The sequence below is a fragment of the Callorhinus ursinus genome, unplaced genomic scaffold, assembly GCF_003265705.2.
Source record: "Callorhinus ursinus isolate GAN/ISIS: 27379988/994484 unplaced genomic scaffold, GSC_fseal_2.0 scaffold48, whole genome shotgun sequence".
NCBI classification, from domain to species: domain Eukaryota; kingdom Metazoa; phylum Chordata; class Mammalia; order Carnivora; family Otariidae; genus Callorhinus; species Callorhinus ursinus.
This window is the reverse complement of record NW_027397110.1, coordinates 176,974-204,367: the sequence shown is the minus strand read 5'-3', so window position 1 is coordinate 204,367 and position 27,394 is coordinate 176,974. Positions and strand designations below refer to the sequence as shown.

General features: G+C 47.1%; 1 protein-coding gene across 12 annotated transcripts in view; it reads left to right on the top strand.

The window, feature by feature from the left end:
- The window catches only part of LOC112831568 (Mov10 like RNA helicase 1), an 80,950-nt gene that overhangs the window by 20,469 nt on the left and 33,087 nt on the right, over positions 1-27,394 (top strand). For 9 of the 12 annotated variants that reach the window (XM_073882584.1, XM_073882577.1, XM_073882576.1 and 6 more), the window contains 11 exons: positions 1,238-1,381; positions 1,666-1,907; positions 2,311-2,464; positions 3,848-4,042; positions 6,670-6,784; positions 9,121-9,298; positions 9,612-9,682; positions 12,008-12,099; positions 19,290-19,348; positions 19,784-19,881; positions 27,181-27,289. In XM_073882584.1, the coding sequence (XP_073738685.1) occupies positions 1,238-1,381; positions 1,666-1,907; positions 2,311-2,464; positions 3,848-4,042; positions 6,670-6,784; positions 9,121-9,298; positions 9,612-9,682; positions 12,008-12,099; positions 19,290-19,348; positions 19,784-19,881; positions 27,181-27,289 (1,457 nt within the window). The remainder of the gene's footprint in view (positions 1-1,237; positions 1,382-1,665; positions 1,908-2,310; positions 2,465-3,847; positions 4,043-6,669; positions 6,785-9,120; positions 9,299-9,611; positions 9,683-12,007; positions 12,100-19,289; positions 19,349-19,783; positions 19,882-27,180; positions 27,290-27,394) is intronic. The other 3 variants (XM_073882578.1, XM_025881888.2, XM_073882585.1) reach the window with 2 other exon arrangements.

Sequence of the window (27,394 nt, the reverse complement as noted above, 5' to 3'; positions counted from 1 at the left end):
TTGCGGTCAGTTCCCATTTCCTGAATTTATAATGGAAATGAATGTCCCACCCTTCAGCAGAAGCCCAGTTGATGCCCTCTGTGTGCCAAGCCCTGTTCTAGCCCCAGAAGTACTGCCTTGGACAAAGAAGAGCCATGTTTCTGCCCTGGGGGAGCTTATGTGCGGTCACCCCACTCAGGCTTCCTGACCCCTGAGGGGAGGCCGCAGGCGGCGGCATGGGGCAGTGGGGCTCTATCTGTGTGGGTTCCCTCCACGAGCTGGTCTGGATTTCCCAGCATTAGCCCTGTGTGTATGCTCCACTCAGACCCACTGTCTGGGTGCCTGGTTGATGTCGGAAAAAGCACCAATTACTGCATGCAAAGCGGAGCTTCCACTCTCCGCCAGATGCAGCATCTCCTGCCATCTTCCCCGTCCCTATTCACTGGGTGGCTTGAGCCAGAAACCTTCCAGTCATTCCTCACTCCCTCCCTTGCTCGTATTTCTCAACCCTCCATTAGCAGATGTTGGCTGTCTACAAGAATTGGGACTCTGCTTCCATGGCCCCCTGGGTCTGGGCTGAGGGCAAAGGAGGGATTGTGAGCTGTGGGAGGCACGTGTGGACTGTGGATGAGACCTGGGGGTGACGTGGCAGGGAGGAATGGGTGGACAGGAGGGGCTTGGGGGGCAGAAGCTGGCTGAGGAGGGGGCACCGGTGTGGTTGAGAATGTCACTGAGTTTGTGGCCGGGGCCCCATTTTCTGAGTGGAGCTGCAGGCTGGGCGGGGAGGGGAGCAATGCCAGATCGCTGTCCAGACGAGCCTTGTGGGTCCCCAGTGAGGAGGACGGAGCTGCCTGCTTCCCACCAGTGTCCACAGAACGAGGGGAATCGGAGGGTCTGTGAAGGGAGGGTGCCTCCCCTCGCGCATCCTGGCAGCCAGGGAAAAGGAGAGGATTGAACACTCCCTCCCCAGCACGTTCCCAGAATCAGGAACTCCTGCAAGATGTCGCCACTGTGTTGCTTCCTTTTTTCTAGATCTTAGAGAATTTGTAATTTTCTTCTTCGAGATGTTTTGCTGTCCTTCTCTGATGAAATTCTAAGTATTGTAGGAACTCTGTATGTAGTTTTGTGGCCATATGTCCCTGGGGGATGTTGGCCCTGCGGTGGGTGCGGCGCGTCTGGAAGGAGAGTGGCCGGGAGGCGGGTGGTGGAGCTTCCGGATGCCTGCCACCGGATGCTGTTCTTTGGGTGCTGTCTGCAGGGACCCCGCTGCCTTTGAAGAGCCTGCCGATGAGTCCTGTGGAGCCCTTTTACTGAAAAACAAAGGTGACATTGAAGTCACGAGGATGACAAATTTTGGAACATTAAAAGAAGGAGGAAGTAAAAATATGGTGGTCTGGATAGAGTAAGTTTGTCACTTAAATTATGTTAATGAGTTTTAAATTGTAATTTAAGAATTTCTGGGGAAAAGAAGAATTCTGTAGAACCAACTTTATTTTGCCTGTTCATTTTTTCCTTTATGGAGATCTTTTAGAAGTTCTTCACCCTAAAACATCCTTTTTACTTCTATTCATAAAGGTATTTACAATCATTTTTCACTCATAAGATTGAATTCTGTGTTTTATGGTAGCTGATTATTTTAGCTTCAGCAATCTTGTCTGTCATTCATGGCTTATTTTCTTTCTTCAGGAATAAAGGAGATACTCCTCAAAACTTAGTCAGCTGTAAACTAGCTGGCTGGGATAAAGCTAAACAATTCAGATTTCAAACACCGGATAAAACCCAAATGTGCCCAGTAGGGTCTCTTGTTCCTGTTTCTGAGGAGAGGAATTTTTCGGATGAGAATACTAACTCACTAGATAGCTACCAAAAACACACAACCCGTCAGGCATCGGAGAGCGGTGTGGTGAACGACAAAGAAGTCTCTTCAGGTAGATGTTTCTCCTGTTACCGTGTTAGGTCAGCCGGCCGTGAGCCCCACGGGGTCTGCGCGACAGGGCAGTGGCTGCTCCTGGGGCCTGGGCCGGCGCAGAGCGGCCAGCGCACTCCGGCTGGTGCAGCTGTTTGTGCGCTGTTTCGGTTCTGGGCTCTTGTCTGATGTTTTGGGACTGAAGAGAAGACAAAAATAGCTTGACCGATACCCAGACGTGCTTTAGATGTGCTGCTTCCTGTGAGTGGCTCCAGACTCGGGAAGGGCTGCCTGCTGTCCATGGGTGTTTTTGTCACCTACTGTCTGGCGCTCTGTGTGTGCGTGTGCGTTTCCACCAGCCTGCCGCCACCGCCGGGGACCGCTTAGCTCCTGATCTAATTCTGGATTTCGTTTCCGTCTCCCAGACGACTGTGCTTGTGAAGGAGAAGATGGGGACGAGGAACAGAGGAGGCCGGGGAAGCAGGTGTCAGAGCTGGAGCCCGGAGGGTTCATCCCTCCCGGTGGGAGATCCCCCATTGTGATCATATGTGATGCAAAGTATGTGGCTGGAGGGCTGGAGTGAGTGTACTTTGGGGTCATTTGTATATTTGGGTTTTTAGGCATCATGGGTGATTCTTCTAGGTTGGAGGTTCTAAACGTATTCCTAACTATTCTGATGAGACAAAACCATAAGAAAAAGCACTGGTGGAGAAAATGGCTTGAGCGAGTCTACCGACCAGAGCATTGCCTCCCCAAGCCTGGCAGGCTGCCCCCCCCCACTCACCCCAGCTTCCGACCCTCAGTCCTGTTGGAGCCCATCCATTCTCAGCCCCCTGGCCGCTCCTCACCTTCCCTGCGGCTCCCTCAGCTGAGGCCTTCTTGCCCCTCATCTCCAGCTGGGCAGCTGGCTGGGTACAGGGGGCAGAGGGCTGAGGCCTCCCTTCCTGGGTGGACCACAGATAATCCCAAGCTGCGCCCCCCTGCCCCGGCATCTGGGTGGCAGGCCTCTTCCCTTCTCAGCAGCCCCCTACAGTTGCTAATTCTTAATCTTTTCTAAAAATGTGACTCTGGGGCGCCTGGGTGGCTCAGTCAATTAAGCGTCTGCCTTCGACTCAGGTCATGGTCCCAGGGTCCTGAGATCAAGCCCCGCATCGGGCTCCCTGCTCAGCGGGGAGTCTGCTTCTCCCTCTGCCTGCCACTCCCCTGCCTGTGCTCTCGCTCTCTCTCAAATAAAATATCTTTTTAAAAATGTGACTCATTGGGGCGCCTGGGTGGCTCAGATGATTGAGCGTCTGCCTTCGGCTCAGGTCATGATCTCCAGGTCCTAGGATCGAGCCCCGCGTCCGGCTCCAGCTCAGCAGAGAGCCTGCTTCTCCCTCTGCCTCTGCCTCTGCTTGTGCTCTGTCTCTCTCTCTCTCTCTCTCAATGAATAAATAAAATCTTAAAAATAAATAAATAAGTAAAAATGTGACTGATTAAACCACCACCTGCTTCAAGCCCACAGCCATCACGGCTGGGTCAGCCATTCGCACAAACAGCTCTTTAGCCAGAGCTGTGTGGTGCCACCACTTTAAATGATCTTTTAAATGATAGGCAGTAGGTGAGCACAAAGTGTGGCGCCTCCAGGAGAGCCTGCCTTAGAGAAGCAGCAGGAAATTGGGCAGAAAGCAAAGTAAAAGCAGTCTATTTTTGGTAACATTGCACAATTCTGATTGAAACTTGAGAACGCTGACGGTGTCTTTCCTATTGTTCTTAAGTTTGAGAATCACAGAATAGTTGAGGCGGCTGATTTTATTGTGGGAAGACATTCTTATTTTAGAAAGCTTATTTTCTCCTCTGACGAGAATTATTAACAACTAAGGGTGACTGGTTTCGTAGCCGACTTTCCATACATGTACAAAGGGGAATTCTGTCAGATCCGCTTGTCTTATTTAAAACTAAATTGCTTCTTGTTTTTTCGAGGAATTCTGGCCGCTGCAAGGAGCTCCTTCTGCTCTGCTTCTCCAACTTTGTAATCGGGCGGTTCCTTGAAGTGAATATCGTAAGTCAGGAGGAGTCGCTCATAGCTGTCCGAGAACCATTTTCTTGGAAAAAGTCTAAAAGTTCCACCACATTAACATCCACAAAAACTACAGTTGTTGTGACCACACAGAAAAGGTACTGTGAGCAGAAAAGACAACGTGAATCCAAATGCGTGCTCGAGGTGTGTGAGAGATGCGTGGGCCATGTCACTGTTGAAGAGAGGCCAGCATCCTGGGATAAAGCTGGGGGCAGCTGGGCGGGCGCCTCTTTCTGTCACTGTGCTTGGGAGGAGAGGTGTGTTTTCATGCGACTCCTACGGTTCTGTCTCTGAGGAGGGCCCTGCCGTGTGAGGACAGAATAGTAGGCCACGGCCCTCTGGGCCACCACTCCACCCTGGCCGCTCCTGCCATGTCTCGTGTTCCCAGCAGCCCAGACATCCTGCATCTCACACGGGTACCCAGAGGCACCACTTGGCAAGGGGTCCATAAGATGTGGCCAGTAAGCGACCACCCAGACAGCGTGGTCTACGTGCTCTGTCTGCAGCTGCTAAACTGAAAAATGTCTGAAAAGCAGAATTTTTTTTAAGATTTTATTTATTTGTCAGAGAGTGAGAACAGGCAGAGGGAGAAGCAGGCTTCCCACAGAGCAGGGAGCCCAATGTGGGGCTCGATCTCAGGACCCTGGGATCGTGACCTGAGCCAAAGGCAGACGCTTAACTGACTGAGCCACCCAAGCTTCCCTGGAATTTTTTTTTTAAGTTTGGTGCCAGAAAATCTGACATATAAGGATGGGAGGATATTTCCTGACTTTACTCTGTGATGGGAAAGTTCAGCCCTCAGCTGCAGGAACTGACAGGTTTGATTTAGGTACTGCCCAGAATCCACTGGGGTGGTAGGTATTTCTCTTCTAATACTGGAAAATCCTGAATTTCAAATCACAGTTTTCCCCAGTAACAATTCAAGGTAAGGTGTTACCGATTTCTACTAATTTGCAGGCTAAAGAAGAAATCTGTTATCAGACTATTAAGTAGTTGGCTTTGGAGTTAGGTCATTGTTTGAAGCCAGCACTACTACTGTGTGACCTTGGGCCAGTTTCATAGCCTTTCTGAGCCCTACTCTCATTTGTAAGACGATAGTGTCCCTCACATGGTTACGAGCATTAAAAACGTCCTTTCTGACAATGGAGTGATCAGTAGTGATCAGTAAGTCGTAAGAGCCACTGGTCATGGAAAGGGCATGCCCTGGAGATGGATCCGAGCATACGGGAGCCAGCGGTGACCATGGAAAGTCCTAAATGATTGGGTTTTAGTTACAGGAGCTTGTAAGACCCCTCAGTTGTCATGCAGTGGTATACCAAGCAACTTTCTCGTTAAAATTTGACTTAACTAGAAAGTGAACTAGACCAGCAATCCCGTGATCAGCTGTTTCCCTATGTCACTGTGCGAGAGTAGCTCTAAAACAGGAGATCTTGGTTTTCTGTTGTCAAGTTAGTGACCCGGAGTGCCTGTCCCGGTCAGCCTGGGCCTCCTGGAGCTCCCGGCACCTGCACCTGCTTCCTGCCCTGTCTTTGCCCCCCGCCCAGAACAGCGTTGTCTGTGTTTGCTTAGCCAGTCTCTTGAGGACCTCTTTGTGCAAGGACCTTCTCGGCTGAATTTCCAACTATTCTAAGCTAGAAACAGACATGTTTTGTTAACTCAGCATGGATTTTGAGACCATGTGGTAAGACTATTCAGGTCCTTTACCCAAATATGTGTGTGTAGTGATGATCCTGTCACCTTTGTCGTGTTCATGTTAGTAATTAATACTTCACTGTCTTTTACTGAACTCCCTGCTTCCACACATACTTGATGTGTGTGCTTTGGTGGAGCCCGTGACTCAGGTGGGAGGTGTTGGGCCTTCCTGGTGCTGCTCGTGGTGGCTCTGGGGGCCTTTCTGCCACAGAACTTCTCTCTAAGCAGGCTTCCTATCCAGAGCTGAGCTACAGGGATATCCAAGTGAGGTGGCTGGAGTAAGAGGGTCGGGGCTACGTGTCTCCCACCTCCTGCGCTCAGTATGAGCTGGAAGCAGGAGTTAGAATGAAGGAGGGGGGCCTTTCTTCATTGTGTGCAGGTGCATGTAATCAGAGGTTCACTGGACCTCCCTGGGACGCGTCGCTTCTCTTCCCCTGTCTCTTCTCCCACTGTTTGCTTTCTAGTCACTTCTTGTGCTGTATTAGACCTGCCCACAGCAGCAGGATGTTCTTCATCCTGATGGTGGCCGACTTTGGTGACTCCTCCCTACAGCCCTTTCTGGGGAAAGACAGAAGCTGGAGGGTGAAACTGAATTTCCCCAGAGAAACTCCAGGCTGAAAAGCAGGAAGGCAGGACCCAGACAGAGCAGCCTTTACCGAACGTGTTCTGCATTCCTGCGGGAGTGGTTCTGATGTTCTAGGCTCATAGCAGCAGTACGAGTTAGCGGGGAGGGAGCTCAGGAACAGTGCTTCTCAGACTCACGGGTTCTGCGAGATTCTTGCGCGCGGCAGCCCTGCCCGCCTCTGTTGGAGGACACAAGAGGGCCCTGTGAGAGCCGGTGTGGGGGAAGGGTCCCAAAGCAGCTGAAGTAAGTTTGCAAACTCCAGACTGACACCAGCAGTTCACATTTATTTTTGGTTCTTGAAGGACCTTTAGTCTTTCCGAAGCGGGAAGGATGTCTGAGTAAAAATGGCTTGTATGAGACACGGGGTGATTAAAAATTTTGACTTATACAATTTTTTTTTTTTTTAAGGAACTCAAGACGACAACTTCCAAGTTTTCTTCCACAGTATCCAATACCAGATAGACTTAAGAAATGTGTGGAACAAAAAATTGACATTCTGACTTTTCAGCCATTACTCGCAGAGGTAGGAAATATATCTGATATGAAACATTCTTCGCCACATTTGAGTGTTTTCTGATGAAATCAGGATGAACCCTGCTTGGGCTCAGACCTCGGACTGGTTTTTATTTACCACAGGTAGCTGGGAATATCAGGTTAATGAGAGAGAGGGACCCTTGCTGTTGACACTGCGTGTGGGGAACCCCACTGCCCCCCGCCCAGCCTGTCTGTGCTAGGCCAGCGGCCTGCCTCTGAACGGCTTTCTGTCTGGGATAAAACTCTATATAGCCACTGAGAAGACAGGACCTGGGGTCTTTAGTCCTCTTTAGTTAGGGTTAGATAGGTAGCCACATGTGGAGAGTGGTGTTTGGGCAGCACAGGTGTGGAGCGCCACAGTCTAAGGGATGCTGTCACGTGCCCAAGGGACCAGACCCCCACCGTGGCACCGTGGTTCTCTTCTCTTGGACTTTTTGCTAATGTCATCAGTTTGGCTTCTACATACGTTTTGAACTCCATACTGCATTTTACCGTTTTTGCTTCACATTTATGTAATCAATTACCTCTTAAAGGCATCTTAAAAGCTAAGTCTTTTTTGACACCACGTAGTTAGCGCCTCCCAGACTCCCGTGGGGCCCTTGTGCTGAGCAGCGGGGGCCTCTGTGGTGCTTGGGTGCCAGCGATCAGTTCTTTCAGCTCCTCTATGTCTGGGAAGTATTTTGCCTCCGTTTTTGAAGGACATTTTCGCTGGGTCTTGAATTCTAGGCTGGAATTTTAAAGCTGCTGCCCCGCCATCTTCCGGCTTGCCGTGTTTTCAGTGAAACACCTGCTTTCCTTTAGCTTTTGTTCTGCATATAATGTGTATTTTTTCCTAGCAGCTTCTAAGTTTTTCTCTTTATTACTATTTCTTAAAAAATGTAATTTACAATTTCCCTTAATATAGTTTTCTTCTGATTTCTTGGCTTGGGGTTCTTTGAGCTTCATGGATATGTGGGTTTACAGTTTTCCTCAAATGTGGGTAATTTCTGGCCATTCTGTCTTCAGAGGCGCTCTCTGCCGAGCCCCTTTCTCAGATTCCCGTTGCTCATGCATTGGCTGCTTGGAGCCGCCGCATAGCTCGCTGCCGCTCTGCTCACTTTTTTTGGGTTTTGGAAGGCTCCTGTGGCCAGTCCTCAAGCTCACTAGTGTTTTCTTTGGCAACGTGCAGCCCCATCCCATGTGTTTTAATGGCACACTTGGTAGCTGTCATCCACCAGTTCAGTGCGGTCTCTGCTTCACATGCTCAGTCTTTTCCTGCTCTTTGAATAACAGCTGTTACAATGTGCTCGTCTGCACATTCTGCCACGTGTCAGTTCTGGTTCTGTTGAGGGGTTTTCCTCCCCATTATGAGTTGTCGTTTCTGTTTCTAAGCTGCATAATCTTTGTCTGGGTGCCATACATTCTGGATTTTACCTTGTTGGCTGTTGGGATATTTTTCTGTTCCTGAAAATATTCTGAGGTTTATCCTGGAATGCAATTAAGTTACTTTGAAACAGTCGGATACTTTCAAGCCTGGCTTTAAGGCTTTGTTAGGTTGGGACTAGAATGGCATTTGATTTAAGGCTAATACCCTTCTGAATACTCCATCCAATGTCTCATCTATTACGGGTCTCTCCGTTTGGGCTGGTGGGACTCACACTGTTCCCGGCCGTGTGGCAGCTCTAGGAATTATTCCCTCTAATCCAGTGGTTCCTGACAGGTGACAGTTGCCCTCCCAGGAGACATTTTTGGTTGTCATGGCTGGGGGTGCTAGTATCAACAAATAGGTAGAGGCCAGGAATGCCGCTATAAATACTCTTCAATGCACAGGACAGCCCCCGCCCCAGAGAAGAGTGCAGCCCAAGTACTGGTTGTGCCAGAGCTGAGGAACTGGCTCTTATACCATCGGGTGGGCGTCCCAGCAAGAAACATGGCTTCTTACACTCATGCACTGGCCAAGGCTCAGCTGAAGGTTCGGGGGGGACCCTCTGAAGCTCTGCAGACCTCTCTCTCTGCTGCTCTCACTTCCTGGCACTCTGCCCCCTTGGCCTCCTCGGACCCCAGCTCCATCTCCTCAAGAGACCACATGGCTGCTGGGCTCTCTGCCTAGGTGGTAGCTGGGGCAGTTGCAGGCTCACTGACATAGCCTCCCCAACCTCAGGGCCGCTGTCCTGCGCTGCTTGCGGGTCAGTATTCAAAAACCAGTCTCTCCCTGTTGGCTGAGTTTCAGCAGCCCGGACTTAGCCCCTCCAGCTAAGCTGCAGCTGCTTTCCTGGACCACGGGGGTGTTGGACGTGTGACTCTGCTATCACTCACTCACTGGGTGTTTATTTTTTTTTTTTTTAGCTTTTGAACATGTCGAACTACAAGGAAAAGTTTGCGACTTTGCTCTGGCTTGAGGAGATTCATGCAGAAATAGAACTGAAAGAGTATAACATGAGTGGGGTCACCTTGAAAAGAAATGGTGACCTGCTGGTTCTGGAGGTCCCAGGATTGGCTGAAAGTAGGCCTTCTCTGTATGCAGGTGGGTTTGTTACGTGTCACATTTTACTAGAGGGTCCAGCAGATGTTGAACCCCCGTCAGGGGAAGAATGTTTCCATTGGCAACACTGCAGTCACATCATCTCATTTCCTTTGTTTTGGGTTAGAATTTTCTGTAAAACTTGGTCAGCACTTTGAGGGCATCCAGCACCTCACTCTGGTTGTACTGGTGCTGGTTTTAAGCAGCTTGTCCCAGGGATGTTTTTTTCACTTTTTCAAAGTGTTTGATTTTAGAGTACAATGGCAAAATTGGGGGATTTTGTAGTTTTACATGTGGTTCTATATTTTTTAACTAGGTGATAAGCTGATTTTAAGAACTCAGGAGTACAGTGGACATGTCATCGAGTACATCGGCTATGTGATTGAGGTGAGAGGTGCTCCGGATCCGCTAGTGCGGGACCAGCCCTTCCAGCCAGCCAGCTTCCTGCCGGGGCTGGGGCAGGGATGCTTCTTCAGCCTTTGACAGGATTTCAGAAAATTCAGGATGAAGTGAATATTTAAATAAATTTGACGTATAAGGAGAATTTCATAACAAAAAATCCCTATAATTTTCAATCATGAGAGCCATATTTACCTTTCATCACGTGTAAGTCATGATGTTTGCGTTTAGTCCAATTTGGGCGTTCTGAACATACTGCAGAAGACAGAGCCTCCGAAGGAAAAATACACTTAAAAGTTTGCAGTTCTAAATGCTTTTGTGGAGAAGTTTTGCTGACTTCTCTCACTCCCTCCCGGTGCACCACATGCTTCTGATTCTTCGGCCGGTCTCTCCTGCTCCCACCCTGCGTGGAACACCGCCATGTCTGGGTGAAGGGCCTGATGCCGAAAGCTACTGAGGAAATGCCGAAGCCCTGCCCTGGGTTGGGGGGGCGGTTGTAGGAACTCGAAGAGTCTGGGCAGGGTTCAAAGGAGGGGCGACCTCTCGCCTCTGCGGCCGTGTTTGCTGCGTTCTGCACTGAAATACTGGGCACCAGCCCTTGCCGGTGCGGCTGGCCCTGAAACCAGTGCTAGGATGACCGGGGAGGGGCCGACCTTGGGGCCCCAGTGGCTGTGCCCCCGCACTCTGCCCAGTGATATGGCAGCTGCTTAGCCTGAGCTGGAGGGCCCACCAGCTCTGCCAGCTTTGACACACTTGAGCTGTTGACCAAGACGCCAAGTGACTATCTTAGCTTCCAAAGGGTAGATCCAGTTGTGCCCTCGGGGAAGATGCCCTGGGGACGAACACCCCAGAAGCAGTGGTGCCAGAGATGCCAGGTGTGGGGTCTCCTTGGTTCCTGAACGCTGATTGAGGGGTGGCCAGCATCATACGCCAACAAATCCAGTTTTAGGGTACATGCTGCCGAAGCGAACACCATAGGCTGACAAATCCAGACTGAAGCTACAAGCACCCCAGCCTGGGAGGTGTTGAGCACCCTCCTGATCCTTTGGTGGGATATGCCATAAAGTCAGCTGCTTCTGAGTGGTGGAATTCATGGTTGACTTAGTAAATTCTATACGTCTCTGCCCATTGCTTTCCTCGAGTCTCTGTAGTTTAGTTGTTGGCCCGTGCGGCAGTGTGGGAGACCGTGATGGTACAGAAGGCCCTCAGGGGAGCCCCACAGATGGTGCGGTGGGCAGAAGACACACATCCAGGATGAGCACTTAGTCCGTTGATGTCAAATTGGTGTTTCCACGACAGGTGGGCAGGTGGCCCAGTGCTGTCAACCTGGCACATGGTGCAGGGGGCGTCCCAGCAGGGCCGCTGCTGCCCTCATGCATGTCTGGGGGCTGTGGGACAGAAGGCTCCCCCCCTCTGCAGAGGGGCCTCTTGTCGCCAGGAGCCCATGCCTGGGAACAGACATCGTCACTTCCTGTCGTCCCACTCCGTTATCTCAGCATGGTTTTCATCTCCACAAGCTCTGCCTGATTAATTAAAGCTGCCCTGTTGTTTTTTATATTGTCCTGCTTATCTTTTTCTTTCTGGGTTTTTTTTAAATTTCACACATAGTTTTTCAAGTTTCTGGAAATGACAGTGGCAGTATGTGATGTCCTTGGGGCCCAACTGTTGACAGCTGTGCTGACCTGCACTCTTGGTGATTTGCTTCCTTGTGGTCTTTAACTACAGGTTCATTTTTGCTCGTCTTGGTCCCTGGGAAACCTGGGGACCTGTGCTGGGCTTGCTCTCCTTTTGAGGGGATTGTGGCAGCTTCTGCTACAAGGAGGGCCCCGCTCACAGGGCAGCCCCAGTGTCCGTGTTCCCACCAGCCGGCTCTGGTCGCCTGGCCCTTGGGAAGCCCATGCCACCCGGCACCGCCCTAGCTGTGGCTGGAGGGTCCCTGCTCTGCTGGAAGGGGAGTCCTTGGAATGACCTCTTCTTGGGGGCGCTGTTGCGGCCGGCACCCCTCGCTGTGTCATTGTTTGTGGGCTGGTCTCTTTCTGAGGCTATGGCCTGTTTCCACAAGCCCGGATCTCTGGAGCGTGGACAGGGAGGAGCTTGGGGTGAGCTGGTGTGGGCGCCTCCAGGGGCCAAGTCCTCCTGTGTGGGTGATGTGACAACACCGTGATTTAATCCTCCTGATCAGTTTGGCAAGGATTTAAAATAGCAAATTTTAGCTCCAGTCTGTAAAGTGTTTCATGACGTGTTGCTAGATGAAGATTGTCCCAACAAATCAAATTGAAGTATGGGATTTAAATTGTTATGTTTCCTTTTTAGATTCATGAAGAAGATGTAACTCTTAAACTTAACCCAGAATTTGAGCAAGCATATAACTTTGAACCTATGGATGTGGAATTCACATATAACAGGTAATGCTCTCGGTGATTCTTCCTACAATGTGTCTTCATTCCTGGTGGGTAGCAGGCTTCCCTTCTGTCTGTCCCTGCACATCTCGATGCGCTGGTGTAAGAAATGCAGTGTGGGAGTGTCCCTGTTCCTGCTTCACTCCCAGACAGGTTTTAAGATAACAAAGTCACAAACATTTGCTGTTCATTCTTTAATGGACCTTAAATACACAGAGAAGTTGTCATTTATCACATTATGAGTGTGGGGCGGTGACCCTGCCAACCTACCATTCCCTCCCTGTCATCCACTACGCCCCCCAACCATTAACTGGGATTTTGTATTTGTCTCTCCCTTGCTTTAAAAAAAAAAAAAAAAAAAAAAACGCAGTTGTGTGTCTTTGTACACACACAGAAAAATGTACTTTTTGGTTTTGTTTTGAGCTGTCAGTCTCTGGTTTCCAGGGGTTTTCACTGATCTGTTCCTAAGATTCTCCATGTTGTGTGTCACTGTTCAGTGTCTTCACCACTGCCCATGCCCCAGGGTGAGTCCGCCACGCTCCCTGTTCTGTGGATGGACATTCACCCCGTCTTTACCCTGAAGGCACTGCTAGGAGCTCTTTCTCCTTCCTTGTGCACAAATGCTTGTGTTCTCTGGGCTGCACACTCGAGAGTGGGACTGTGACTCTACCCATGGTGGCATCAGAGACCCCCAATACCAGCGTCTGTAACAACCTGTTAATCCACACCATCCCAGAACCAGGTTTTGTTAAACTTCTAAATTCGTGCCGACTTGGTAGATGGTGGTCTACCTCCTTATGGTCTGGACGTGCATTTCTCTGACTGCATATAAGGTTGAGAATTTCCATGTTTATTGGCCGTAAAATGTCTTCATCTATGAAATACTGGCTCATGTCTTTTTCTGAATAATTTGAGTTTTGTTATTTGTAGGAGTCTTCTCTGTGTTCTTTGTGCTGGACTGTTCTTGGATAGGCAGGCTACAGATAACTTCTGTAACTTCTCTAGGTCTGTTGCTTGTTTTGCTCACTTTGTAGAGTGTCTTTTAGGAATCAGAAGGTGCTAATTTTCAGATTGGTCATGGATGTTTAATTTTGTTTAAGAAATGTTTGGGTGTTGGGGCTGCCCCCAGATCAAAGTGTGTTGAGTGTGAATGGGCTGTGGGTCAGTGGGGAGAGGCTGTTTGGCCGTGGAAGCTGAACAGGCAGGATGGAGAATGAGGTGAGGTCCAGGAAGGGGCCGTTTTTGCTGTTGGAAATGAGAGAAACTAGCTCCGCGGAGCCCCTGCAACGGCGGGTGACTGGGGCAAGAAAATGTGTGCGGGAGGAGGTGGGTCTGGCCAGGCGGGGCTGGAGTCATGGGCAGAGGGTCAACATCCTCCCTCAAGGTGGTCAGATGAAAGGGTGAGAGCTGATCTGTGTTGGGCATTTCTGACCATGGGTTACTCTGGAACATGTGACATTTCTGACCATGGGTTACTCTGGAACATGTGACAAGCCCAGTCAAAGAGGAGGAGGACTCTGGAGGAGGGGAGGACAGAGGAAGCATGGGATGAGGGTGATGCCGGAGTGGACCTACCAGAGGAAGCAGGACACAGCTGACACAGGCGTGACAGGCCGTGGGGTTGAGCCAGAGAGAAAGTGCCCAGGAAAAGCCAAAGGGTGCCAGCCGCGAGGGGCTGTTGGAAAGACAGGGTGATGAGGTGGAGAGAGGACAGGAGGACGCTGGGCTCAGTGACCTCAGACACCAGGCCCGGGGCTTGAGCAGGCGTGCCTGCGGCCAGGTGGAAGGCCGGAGACGTGAGGGGCCAGGGTGTGGGGGCCGCGGGCTGCCACGTTTGACGCGCAGAAGCTCTCCTTGCCCCACGTTAAGTTTTTAGATTGTTTACATTAAGTTAGAAAAACCAGGAGATTTCCCATTTAAAAAAAAAAAATCTGTATTCGCCACTTGTTTTGAACCATTGGAAGATGGGACAGGCCCGCAGTGCAGAGGCTGGGTGGCGCGGAGGGCAGAGAAGCTGCACTTCGTGTTACCTGCTGACTCCCTGTAGGTGTTTCCCCTTTTTCTAAAAAACGGGTCTAGTGAGACAGAATGTAGGCTAACTATACCTTATTAAAGTACACAGTCTGAGGACTTTGAAGCCAACTCCACAGTCAAGAGAAGGACAGTATCTGCCCCCACAGACGCTTCCGTCCTCCCCACCCCCACCCCAGGCCCAAGCAGTGCTTTCTGCTGCTATAGGTTAGTCTGCATTTTGTAAAATCTTACGTTAGTGGAAATATACAAGACTTACTGTTTTTTGCCTGGCATCTCTCTTTGACTTAGCATAATTATTTTGAGATTCAACCTCACTGTTGCATGATTTCATTGCCTTTTTTATTGAATTATAGTTGACACACAGTATTATGTTAATTTCAGTTGTATAACAGTGATTCCCATTTTCTTCCTTTTTGTGGCTGAGTAGTATTTCGTTATCAGAATCTACTACAGTTCATCTGTCCAGTCACCTGTGGATAGACACTGGGTTTTTTTTTTCCCATATTTTTACCATTACAGAGAGAACTGCTGTGAAATCTGTGTACAAGTCTTTGTATGGACACGTATTCATTTCTCTTGGGTAAGCGCTGAACAGTGTGATGGCTCGGCCCTGCGGTGAGGGGGCGTATAACTCTAAGGAAGTGCCAGGGTCTTTCCCAAAGTAGTTGTACTCTGCATTTCCAGCAGCTTGGATGTGGGTCCCGTTGCTCCACAGGCTCACAGCCCTGCTCTGGTCAGTCTTCCTAATTTTAATCTTTGGAATAGTTGTGAGGTGGTGTCTCACTGTGGTTTTGGTCTGCATTCCCTAATGAGTAGTCATGCTGAACACCTTTTCACGTGCTTATTTCCCATGCATACATATTCTTTGTTGGTGATGAGTCTTGAAATCAGGTGGTGTAAGGCCTCCACTCTGTCCATTGTTTGCAGAATTGGTGTGGCTCTTCTGGGTCTTTGGTGTTCCCGTACGGATTTCAGCTTGTTGGTTTCTACGAAAAACCCATAGAGATTTTGATGGGGACTACACTGAATTTTTAGGTCCATTTAACAAGAATTGAGACCTTAATATTGAGTCTCCCAACCCTTGAAAATGGTACCTCTGTCCATCTAGTTAGGTCTGTTTTTCGTTTCTTTTAGCAGTGTCTGTAGAGTGCGGTGCATATCTTCTGTCAGATTGCTGTGACTCTTAAAAAAATGTAATGCTGTTGTAGACAGTAATCTTAAATTTCTAGTTGCTTCTAGCTAATGTTTTATGAATGCCATTTATTTTCACATATTAATCTAGTATCCTGAGAGCTCGTTAAACACACTCCACGGTTCTAGTAGCTTTTTACAGGTTACACAGGATTTTCTGCACATACGATCTTTATGTTCAAATAAAGAGCTGGTACTGCTTCCTTTCTTGTCTGGATGCATTTTGTTTGTTTTCCTTGCCTGACTGCTCTGGCCAGAGTAGCATTTCACAGAAACGGCCTTGTTTCCAACCTGAGGGTTAGTGTTCATTCAGTCTTGAACTGTTAAGCACAGTGTGAGCTGTATGTAGGTGGTTTGTATCTGGCCCCCTCCTGGTTGAGGAGATGGCCTCCACGTGTGCTGCCAGTGTTCAGTCATGACTGGGTGTGGGATTTGGTCAGATGGCTTTTTCTGTATCAAGGTGACCACGTGGTTTTCCTTTTTTAGTCTATTAAGATAGTTATACTGATTGGTTTTCTAATGTAAAATTGATGTGGTTTGAAGTGGTGGGGTTCAAAGCCAATGACGACCAAGAAAGAATTCTTGAGACGTCTTCGGTGCAAAAAGGGGGTTTTTATTTAAAAGCACGAGAACAGGACCCCTGGGCAGAAAGGGCTGCTGCCCTGGGATTATGAGGAGCAGCTGATCATATACTATGGAGTTGGGGGAGGTAAAGACATAGGAAGTTTCCAAAAGGACTTTCATCTGCTAAAGAAGACTCCCAGGATACTGGAGGCCAGGCTGTTGTCAAGCTCAGGTGGTTTTTCCCTCTCAGGGCATCAACATGAAGACAGTTGGGAGTTCTGGAGGCACATTACACTCTGCCCACCTCAAGTATTTGTCAACGGGCTGCAGGTTCTAAGGACACTTCATTTTATCTACATTTCCTTCTGCCTTGTTCCCCACGTCAAAATCAACTTTGCATCCTTGGAATAAGCCCCACTTGGCCATAATGTAATTTCTTTTTATATATTGTTAGATCTGATTTGCTACAATTTTATTAATTTTTGCATCTGTGTTCATGAGGTGTATTGATCTATAGTTTCTTGAAATTATCTTTTGTCTGCTTTTGGTATCGGGATGATGCTGACCTCACAATAAATTAAAAAACATCACCTCCTCCTCTATTTTCTGGGATAATTTACTGCAAATTTGATTTCTTTAGTAAATCAGTAGCATTTAGGTTATCCATTTTGTGTGCAGTGAGCTTCAGTAGTGTGTATCTTTTAAGGAATTTGTGCATTTCGTCCAGGTTATCTAATCTGTTTGCATGGAATTACCGTATTATTTCCTTAGTAGTAACGTTCGATGGGTCTGCACTGGTGTCGTCACCCTCTCAACTCCCAACGGTGGGAATGTGCACCTTCTCTTCCTCATCAGTCTGGCGAGAGGGTTATCATCTCAGCCTTATGAGGGAATCAACTTTGGACTTCATATTTTTTAGTGTCTCTGGTTTTTATTTCACTTATTTCTGCTCTGGTCTCTGTGATTTCCTCTCTTATGCTTGCTTTGGGTTCCATTTGCTCCTCTTTATCTAGTTTCTAGTGGTGGAAGTTGAGATCATTGATTTGAGACCTTTCTTCCTTTGTGATTTGGGTGTTGGGTGCTGGGTGCGTGCTGTCTGGTTCCCAGGAGTTTGCTGTTAGAAGTAGTGAAGCAGTAAATATTCTTACTTCTCTCTACAGTGGTAGGGAAGTGTAGGGAGCATTGGCATCTTTGCTGCTTGGAACCTCCCTTTCAACAATAGTTTGTACTCAGGAGAGTTTTCTTCATTCTTTTCCTTCAAGTCTTTGTCCTCCTGTAGAATTCTTGCCTAGTGTTTGCTCCTCTCCATGTGTTTTATTTTTTCCCTCATGGTTTTCCATCTCTGTGATTTGTTTCGTATGTTAGTGCAAATACCTCTGGGATTTTACCGTTTAGTATCTTGCTGTTCTTTAGGTTAATCACATTAGAAAATTATTCATCAACTTCTGTTTTAAGCTATTAGACTCATTGCCTTTTTGGCCATTTCTTGAGATTATTATCATCTTCAGCCTGTTTGTAAGATGAAGTGTTTCCATTGGATAACTTCAGATCAAACCTTTTTTGTATGTCTAGAATGAAAAACATAATGTTACTTTTATTTTGGTGAATTCCTTCTTTAATGTGCTTCTGGGATTTGTTAAGTACTATTCTATTCCTGTTTTTCATGCTACTGCGAAGTAAGGCAGTGATCTTCAGGCTGACAGGGTTATCTTGGCCCATGTCCCAATCTTTGTTGTGCCTTTTAAGAGATTTCTTTTTAAGATTTATTTCTTTTAGAGGAGAGAGCAGTGGGGAGGGGCAGAGGGAGGAGGAGACTCTCAAGCAGACTCCACGCCCAGGGTGGAGCCTGACGTGGGGCTGGATCTCACAACCCTTGAGATCACGGCCTGAGCCAAAATTAAGAGTTAAATGCTTAACCGACTGTGCCACCCAGGCATCCCTGTGCCTTTTAAAAGATTTTGAAATCTTTCTTCCTTCCTCTCTGGAAGAGATGAGATGGCCCTGGATCACCCAGGCGCAGAGGTTGGAAAGCCTCCCAGTGGAAGGGGAACAAGGTGTTCAGTCGTTCCTCAGCTTCTTCATCTTTAAGTGATCTGCTTTAAGTGCCGTTCTGGTTGTTACTCATTTTGGATGGATTTATTGTTTCCCAGGCAACTATTTGCCGAAGGTTACATTGAAGGAACAGAGTGGGGCTGCCAGGAGCCTTCGTGCCTGGGACCCTAAAGGGAGGGTCTCTGAAGGTTGGGCTTGTGCACTCAGTTTTTCCAGCTTCACATGCCCCCCCCATTCCATACCATGCAAATGGGTCCTGGGGGTGACCTCTCAGCGTGTGCTCTGCACCTCACGATTCAGGTGAGAAACCATCGTCTGGTCTTTGGGCTCCTGAGTCTGAACTGCCCAGACCACCTGTATGTGGCCTGCATTCTGAGTCGGTGTGCAGGGCTCACGTACCTTTGCTTGTTTGAGGCCCGATGCTCTTCACTGAACAGATACCTATCTGCACTTGTGCTTTGGAGCTTTGTCATCTTGCTTCATTGAAGATGAGGTTTTATTTTATGGTTTTTATTCTTTTTGTTGTGTTAAGAAACAAAACAGCAGGCCCGCAACAGAGTTGCTTGTGCTAAGCCCCATGTCACCAAACCCGGAGGGAATTACAGTTTTGGCTCCCCTGGAAACAGAATCGTAGGCCAGTCACCTGGAAACTGCCTGGTCAGGACTGGTGAGGTAGTCGGCCTGGCAGACCCCTGCCCACCCCTGAAGGAAGGGAGCTTGCAATAACCAAGCCCCTGTTTTGCCTGGGATAATTTCCCTGTGCCCGCTCCCTTCTGGCTGTAAAAGTCCATGTTGGACAGCTCCTTGGGACCTCTTTCCATCTGCTGGCTGGGTGCAGCCTGGTTGGAATCAATTTTTGCCCAAACTCTTAAAATTATTAATAGGCCTCAGTTTATCTTCTAACAGTTGTGAATTTCAAAAGTTTAAATCTTTACAGTCAAAATTACTTTGCTGTTGATGTAGTAATGTTAATATTTCCCTAGTACCTCATAGGCTATATTTCTTTTTTTTTTCCTAGTTGTGCTCTTTATGTATTTAAAAGAGAAATATTCCCAGAAAGGAAAGAGTCCTTGCTATCCTGATACATGGGATGTTTGTTTGAAGTTTTTCTCTAAAACTCCTAATGTTGTGTATAGACACACACTGTAAAGTGAGCCCTCGGTGCTCCAGGCTCCCCAGCAGGGCCTGTGAGAACGTCGGGAACTCTGACTCTGCTGTGGCCCCTTTTTAAGTATCGTGTAAAGGTTACATTAGCAGGTTGGCTCGGGTTATGTAATTAGATTTCCGTGACCAGGGCTAGACTTAACATTTCTATGCTGGAGGTGAATTACTTCACGTTGTTCTCTCTCTGGCAGGACCACAAGCAGACGGTGTCACTTTGCACTTGAACACATCATCCACTTAGGTGTTAAAGGTATTCTTTTTGTGGAATAATAGTGTTACTTCTTCCCAGAGTATTTTTATAAGCTTCATGTAAAATATGGTGTAAAGCACAGTCTTTTCAATCACATATTACAAGTAAAACTATGCAGTCCAGAGTTTTCTTCTCATTGGCAAGTTTCAGTATTTTCTTACTATTTCAACTGTATAAAAATAGCATGCTTAAATTATTGAAAATGAAGTCATTGCACTGTGCTTTTCCCCTCTTAATATAATTCACTTTTGTAGCTCCAGATAGGCCGATGGCTTCATTACAAACTGTGCACAGTACTGGTGTTCCGCTGTAACCTACAAACCATGTACAGAAGCCAAAAGGGAAAGGAAGGCATAGATGGGAATTACTTAGGTGGCCTCTCTTCATCTTTTTAAGTTTTTCAGTAATATCTACCTTCTTACCTTGTTTTAAAAGTGTTGTTCCCAGAAGAAATCATTTTACAGTCTCCCCAAGTGACGGGAAATTGGAACCATGCTCAGGACACCAAAAACGATGGACAGTCCGCCATCAAGGTATTGATTTGATGCCTTTGAAATATTTAAATAGATAATATATTAGCTCTCAGTTGCCTGGAGCGTTAGAGGAGTGTAGTTCACAAGTAACCCAAGATGACAGCTCAAATAAAACTAAGATATTCAGGGCGCCTGGGTGGCTCAGTTGGTTAAGCGACTGCCTTCGGCTCAGGTCATGATCCTGGAGTCCTGGGATCGAGTCCCACATCGGGCTCCCTGCTCAGCGGGGAGTCTGCTTCTCCCTCTGACCCTCTTCCCTCTCGTGCTCTCTCTCTCTCATTCTCTCCCTCTCAAATAAATAAATAAAATCTAAAATCACAGGACCCCTTGAGTTTTCAGCCCAGGACTCAGGAATGCATGCCCGTGAGGAAAAAAACCCAAGCCCGGGAAAGAAGCCCTGAGTCCCCACAGCGCTGGGCCTGGTTTGTTCCTACAGCCAGAGAATTCACAGGATAGCAAGCAGAGTCCTCAGAGGGTATTGTGTGAGAAGTGGGGAGAGCCCCACACTGCCTGCCACCCTGTCCGTCTGACAGGCTGAGAGTGGCTCTCCAAGTAATGCAGCCACAAACAAGAGAAACAATTCAAGGATAGTTGCAGGAATACAAAATATACACCCATCAAGGTGTTAAATTCACAATGTCTGATATCTAATCCAGAAATAAACTGAGAAACACAACTCATTATAAGAAATTTCAGTCAGTTGAAATCAACTCAAAAAACAAAAACAGAACAGTGGTAGCAGTTAGCAGACAAGGACATTAAAACAGTTACGGTAACTGCTCCACATGCTCCTAAGGGAGAGGGACACATAGGCATGTTCAGTGGAGGTACAAACAATAAAAGACAGATTCTCTTCTAGAGACAAAAAATTCAATGTCTAAGATGAAAAATAGTTAACAGCAGGCTAGACACTACAGTCAGAAAGACCATAGAAACTCGACAAAACGAAATAGTAAAAAGATTTAAGAAGAAAAAAGCTTTAAAATATAAAGTGTATTAAAAAAAGAAAAGCATCAGTGAGCTGTGGGACACTGTCGAGCAGCCTCGCATCCATGCGGTTGGAGTCCCAGAGAGGGAAGTGTAAGAAATACTAGAAAAAATAGTGGAAACTTTCCTGATTTGATGAAAACCATAAACCCTACATATTCAGGAGACTTATTAACGACCCAAAGTGTAAGAAATCTGAAGAAGAATGCAGTGAGGCACATGACAATCAAATTCCTGAAAGTCACTCATAAAGAGCAAATCCTAGAAACAAGGAACGTCTGTCTCATTGCTGCCGAGGAGCAGAAACAAGGCCGGCAGCAGACTTTGTGTTGACAGCAGTGTGCGCCAGAAGACAGCAGGGCAGCTCTTGACGGTGCTCGCAAGAGAAACTGTCAGCCCAGAACCCTGTGCCCGACAAACACTGTAGAAATGAAGGAGAAGTAAAAACGTACTCAGACAGGTTCAGGCTGAGAGCTGAGGGTCCGTTACCTGCTGACCTGCACCACGGGACACAAGAATCCTTCAGCACACAGAAATGATGCCAGGTGGGCAATGAGGGTCTACCCAGGGGAATGAGAAGGGCCAGAAATTATAAATAGGTACACACATTTAAATAACTTTTTCTTTCAAAAAAATTCTTTAAAAGATAATTGACTTTTTAAAAAGAAGGAAATCCTGTAAAATGTGACAATGTGGGTGGACCTGGAGGACATTATACGCAGAGAAATAAGCCAGTCACGGAAGGACACGTACTGCTTGATTCCTTTCATACGAGATCTAAAAATTCAGACTCCTGGAATCAAGAGTAGAATGCTAAGAGGGTAGATCTGAAGTGAAATCTTTTTTTTTTTTTTTAAGATTTTATTTATTTGACAGAGAGACAGCAAGAGAGGGAACACAAGCAGGGGGAGTGGGAGAGGGAGAGGCAGGCTTCCCGCGGAGCAGGGAGCCCGATGCGGGGCTCGATCCCAGAACCCTGGGACCATGACCTGAGCCGAAGGCAGACGCTCAACCGCCTGAGCCACCCAGGCGCCCCTGAAGTGAAATCTTCTTATCATGATAAAATTTCATAATTTTGAAAGATAAATGACTTTTTAAAGCTGAAATAGTAACAATGTATTACAGAGTTTGTAACATGTAGATTTAAAATATGCGTAATAGCACCAGGGATGGAAGAAGAGAGTATTATTTCTTACACCAGATTATTATAATTCACCTGAAGGAAACTGATCAATTAAAGATATACACTCTAAACCCTAGAGCAACTACTAAAATAACAATATAAAGAGCTAGATCAACAAAGGAGATAAAAGGGAATCACAAAAATAATTCATTCAGAAGTCAGCAGAAAAAGAGGGACACATGGGCAGCTGTGCCCTGACCTGACTGACTTGCTACCCCCTTGTCCAGTGATCAGTGTAGACAGGGTTTTGGCGTTTCCGGCCGTGTAACTGGAACAAAACAAGTAGCAAGGTGAGTGCGTTCAGTCTGACTGCATCAGTAGTCACATTGCGTGCGTGGGTCTAAACACAGAGAGATGGTCAGACTGGATAAAAAGGCAAGATCCAACTATATGCTGCCTCTAAGAAACACGTTTTAGATATAAAGACACAAATACGTCAAAAGTAAAAGATGGGAAAAGATACAATCAAAAGGACCATGGAGTGGCTGTGCCAGTGTCAGAGTAGGTTTCAGAGCACAGGTCATCAGGGAAAAGGTGGTGTCCTCATAACAAAGAAGATCATTGTCAGGAATGCCTAAGTCCTAGACACACATGCACCTAATAACAGCCTCAAAACACATGAAATGGAAACTAATAAAGCTGCAGCGAGAACCAGATTCCCTGTGCCTGTCAGCGATGTCAGCAGTCTTCCCTCAGTTAATGACGGAGAAGACAGAGGATGAGCACAGCACACTGACCTGTCAGCCCCTGTGATCTGAGGGGTGTTGGTAGAGCACGCCATGTGAAAAGAGCTGGGTACATGCACTTGGTGCAGAAGTGGACACAGAACATTCAACACCGTAGACCTTATTTGGGGCCATAAAACAAGTCTCAGATTCAAAAGGATTAAAGTCATACAAAATGCATTCTCTAACCACATAGAATCAAGTTAGAAATCATTTGCAGGAAGATCTCTGGAAAATCCCCAAATACTGAGAAACCGAAGACACACTTATATGTAACCCACAGATCACAGGAGAAATCAATAGAGAAATTAGAATGTTTCTACCAAAATGAATAGTGACACTGCAGCATACCAGAAACCATAAGCCGCTGCTAGAGGGCTCTTGAGAGGGGTCGGTAGCCCTGAATGCCTGAACTAAAGAAGGGTGAAGGTTTCAACTCTGTGACCTCAGCCTCTTCCTTAGAAAACTAGAAAAATAACAAATGAAATACGATCTAAGCAAAGGAAAGAAAATAATGAAACATTGGCAGGGAAATCAGTAATATAGAAAACAGAAGAGTAATAGAGGGATCCATGAACCCAAAAGCTGATTCTCAGAGATCAATGAAATTGCTAAACTTCAAACAAGAATGATGAGGGGAAAGTGTGAAGACACAAACTCCCAGAATCCAGGAGGAGAGAGGTGACCTCACGGCAGACTCTGCAAATGGGAAAGAAGCTGGGGTGGGTGGTCAGTGGGATGTGCCAGCTGGCCTGGGCCCTGGGCTTCTGTCGGACGCCTGGTTAAATCTTGTTTCTGGGTGAGATTGGCATGTGGGTGGGTGCCCTGATTGGGGCAGGGGGCATCCCTCCCGTGAGACCTGAACAGAGAGACAGGTTCACAGGGATTCCTTCTGCCCGACTCCCCTGAGGGGAACCATCAGTCTCTTCTGCCCTCTGTGTCCAGCTTGCCAGTGGCAGACCTCACACTTCTCAGCCTCTGTAGTCACGTAAGCCAATATCTTATAATAAGTCTCTTTTTAGCTATATATACATATATCCTATTGATCGTTTTTCTAGAGAACTCCTTTACGTATGTGTAGGTATATATATGCGAGAGACCAGGAAGGGTTCATCCCAGGAACGTGAGGCTGGTTTAACATTCCAAAATCTCAGTCAGTGATACTCATCATGTTAACAAACCGAATCTCCATAGACACAGAAAAAGCGTCTGACAAAATCCAACATCCATTCCTGATCAAAAAGTTTAGCAAACTAGAAACGGAAGGGAACTTCCTTCACCTACAAAAAAACCTACACAGTGAGTGATGAAATGCACTTTTCCCATGAAAGTCAGGACACTTCCAGTCCTGCCACTTACGTTCACCAGTGTACAGAAGGTTGTAGACCAGCAACTCAGCAAGAAAAATAAGAGGCACCTGTGTTATTCATGTATAAAATCTGACAGACTCTAAAAAGGAGCCATTGGAACTAATAGACGAGCAAGCTTACAGGATACAGAAGTAAATTCTGTATATGCTAGCCCAAACACCCAGAATTGCATTTAGAATACCATATAAAGTAGCATCCAAATGTTCTGAACATTAGGGACAAATTTGACAAAAAATGTACAAGACTACACTAGAGACCTCACGACACTGATGAGAGAAACTGTTGATGTGTCAGAAGACCCAGCCCAATCTATAAACTCAGTGCTGGTCCAGTCAAATCTTAGCAGACATTTTTGTAGAAATTGACAAGCCAGTTTCAAAATCTATATGGAAATGCAAAAGGCCTAGAATTTTCAGAACACCTTTGAAAAAGAACAAGAAACTCAGAGAACTCACACTACCTGACTTGAAACTTTTCACAATGTTATAATAATCAAGACAGTGTGGCACTGTCATTGAGATAAACACGTACAAGTGGAATGAAATAGAAGCCTAAAAATAGACCCACGGGAGTTTGGACAACTTTCTACAAAGGTGCAAAGACAGAATGGGGAAAGGAGAGTCTTAGCGAAAGGCACAAGGACAATGGCGTGTCTGTATCCAGGGGTGTGCACCTGGATCTGTACCTCACTACCTTCACAGAGATTAATTCAAAATGGATTGTAGCCCTAAATATAAAGCCTGAAACTAAAATTTCTAGGAAACAACATTAAAAAACCCTTTCATTTTTGAGAGAGAGTGCAAGCAGGGTGGGAGGCGATAGAACCTTAAGCAGGCTCCACGCCCCTGCGCAGAGCCCAAAGTGGGGCTCAATCCCACAACCCTGAGATCATGACTTGGGCTGAACCAAGAGTTGGACAGTTAACCAACTGAGCCACTCAGGCACCCCAAGAGAAAATCTTAATGTCTTTAGATAAGGCAGAGTTTTTTAAGTATTTTGCTGTTCAAAAGACATGGTTAAGACAATGAAAAGCCCGCTCATTACTGGAGCATGAGACTCAACACTGAACCAAAGACATAAACAGAAGTCAATTCTATATGCTTTACCAAAGAATATACAGATCTCCCTTGGCTTATGGTGAACCCGGCATAAGTTGAAAATACCGTCAGTTGAAAATGGATTTAATACACCTAACCTACCAGTCATCGCGACTTAGCCCCGCTAACCTCAAACATGCTCAGAACAGTGGGGCAAAATCAGCTAGTGCAAAGCCTATTTGTAATCAAGAGCCGAATACCTCGTGTAATGTACCGCCTACTGTCCTCAAGGTGGGAAACAGCACGGCTGTCAGGGTATCGGTTGTTGATCTCATGATGGCGAGCTGACTGGGGACTGTGGCCGCTGTCCAGCGTCACAAAAGGATGGTGCCACATACTGCTAGCCGAGGGGAAAGATCCAAATTCACAATTCCAAGTAGTTTCTGCAGAATGCGTACTGCTTTCGCACCACCATAAGACACACCATCCTCAGGGACTGTGTATACAGATGGTAAATAAGTCCATGAAAAGATGTTCGGCATTCGTCGTTAGGGAAACAATACCACAGTGAGCCACCACTACACACGTATCAGAGTGACCAAAATTAAGAGGACTGACCAGACTAAGGGTCATGAGCGTGTGCAACAACTGGAGCCTCATATAAGCTGCTTTTGAAAAGAATTCCTTAAGAAAGCTCAACCCACACCGGCCATACAGTCCAGCCACTTCCCTCCTGGCGTTGGCCCCAGAGACATGAAAACCCATGTCCGTCCACACAAGGGCTGGTGCAGAGACATTCACAGCTGCGCTCTCAGTAATGGCCAACACTGGACACAGCCCAGTGGCCATCCACCCATGTGAGTGGAGGAAGGCAGTGTGCTGCTTCAGTGGAACAGGACCCAGTGGTGACAAAGGTGAGCTGTCGATGGCACGGGACAGCGAAGGTGGACCTCACAGCAGTTGCTCACACGGTGGAAAGATATCAGACAAAAAGTGCATAACCTAGACTTCCATGTGTGAAACATTCTAGAAAATGTAACCATGCTGTTGGCGGGGTGGGGGGCATTACGGAGAGGCATCTTGTGGGCTCAGCAAGTGTTCAGCTCGTCCCATGTGTCCATGTGTCACAAGTTGTCAAGTTGTGCACTTGTGCACACGTTATTGTGTGTCAGCGATACTCTTGAACACTCATAATCACGGGAAGGGAAGTTGCTGTGACTTTCTGGACTAAGTTTTGGTAATACATATACCATTTTTTAATGTGAAACTTTTAGCAACAATTTTACTTCTAGAATTTGTCCTATGAAAGTAATCATGTTAGATTCGTGAGTTGTTGAATAAAGCCAACTAGATCTTAAAAAAAAAAGTAATCCTGTGATTTGCACAAAGATAAATGTGCAAAGCTGTTTATTACAGCATTGTTTGTAATAGGGGAAACTTGAAAACCAGTTTCCTTGGTCCAGGACAGATTCAGTTTGTTTAAACGCCCCACAGAACCGGTTCTTGGGCAGGATGCGGAGCGCAGTTGACCGGGAAGCTCTGCCAGCCCGTGGCAGCACCTGAGGCATGTGACGGTCCCCCAGAGCTGGCTGAGCTCGCTCCCACGGCGGAGGAAGGGGCTTGCCTGTGGGGCTCCAGGGGAGCAAGGGACCACGATTTGCCCTCAGCCACTGCGGGTGCCCCTCGTAGGTGAGCAGGAGAAGGGTGCAGGAGAAGAGACACCTCATCAGATAGATGTCACCCTTTGGTCTGACATCACTACACAGAGTTTAGTTCATTCGTGTTTATTTTTGTAAGGGAATTCAAAAAAGAAACCTCTTTAGTAACTTTTTTTTCAGATATTCTATATTTTTACTGTGTTTTGAAACATGACCTGCAGTGCATTCAAAGATTAAGTAAAACACAGAGAACATTGGCAGGTGTTTATGTTCACTCTTTAAACCTGTGTAAATGCAAAGCTTTTCTTTAAGGCCATTTTTCTGCATGATTATTTCTAGAGTAGGAAAGCCATGAAGGACCACACTAACCACGCAGCCAAGGAGAGGCGGGCTGGTGCCCAGGACACACCGGGGCCGGCAGGCTTTGCTGAAAAGTCAACTAATGTGGGTGCGTATGGTGAGGGGCTGCCAGGGCAACCTCGGGAACCCTTGCCTGGAAAATAGGCCCCTTGAGAAGCTCACTTCTGCCCAAGGGAGACAGGTTGGGACGTGT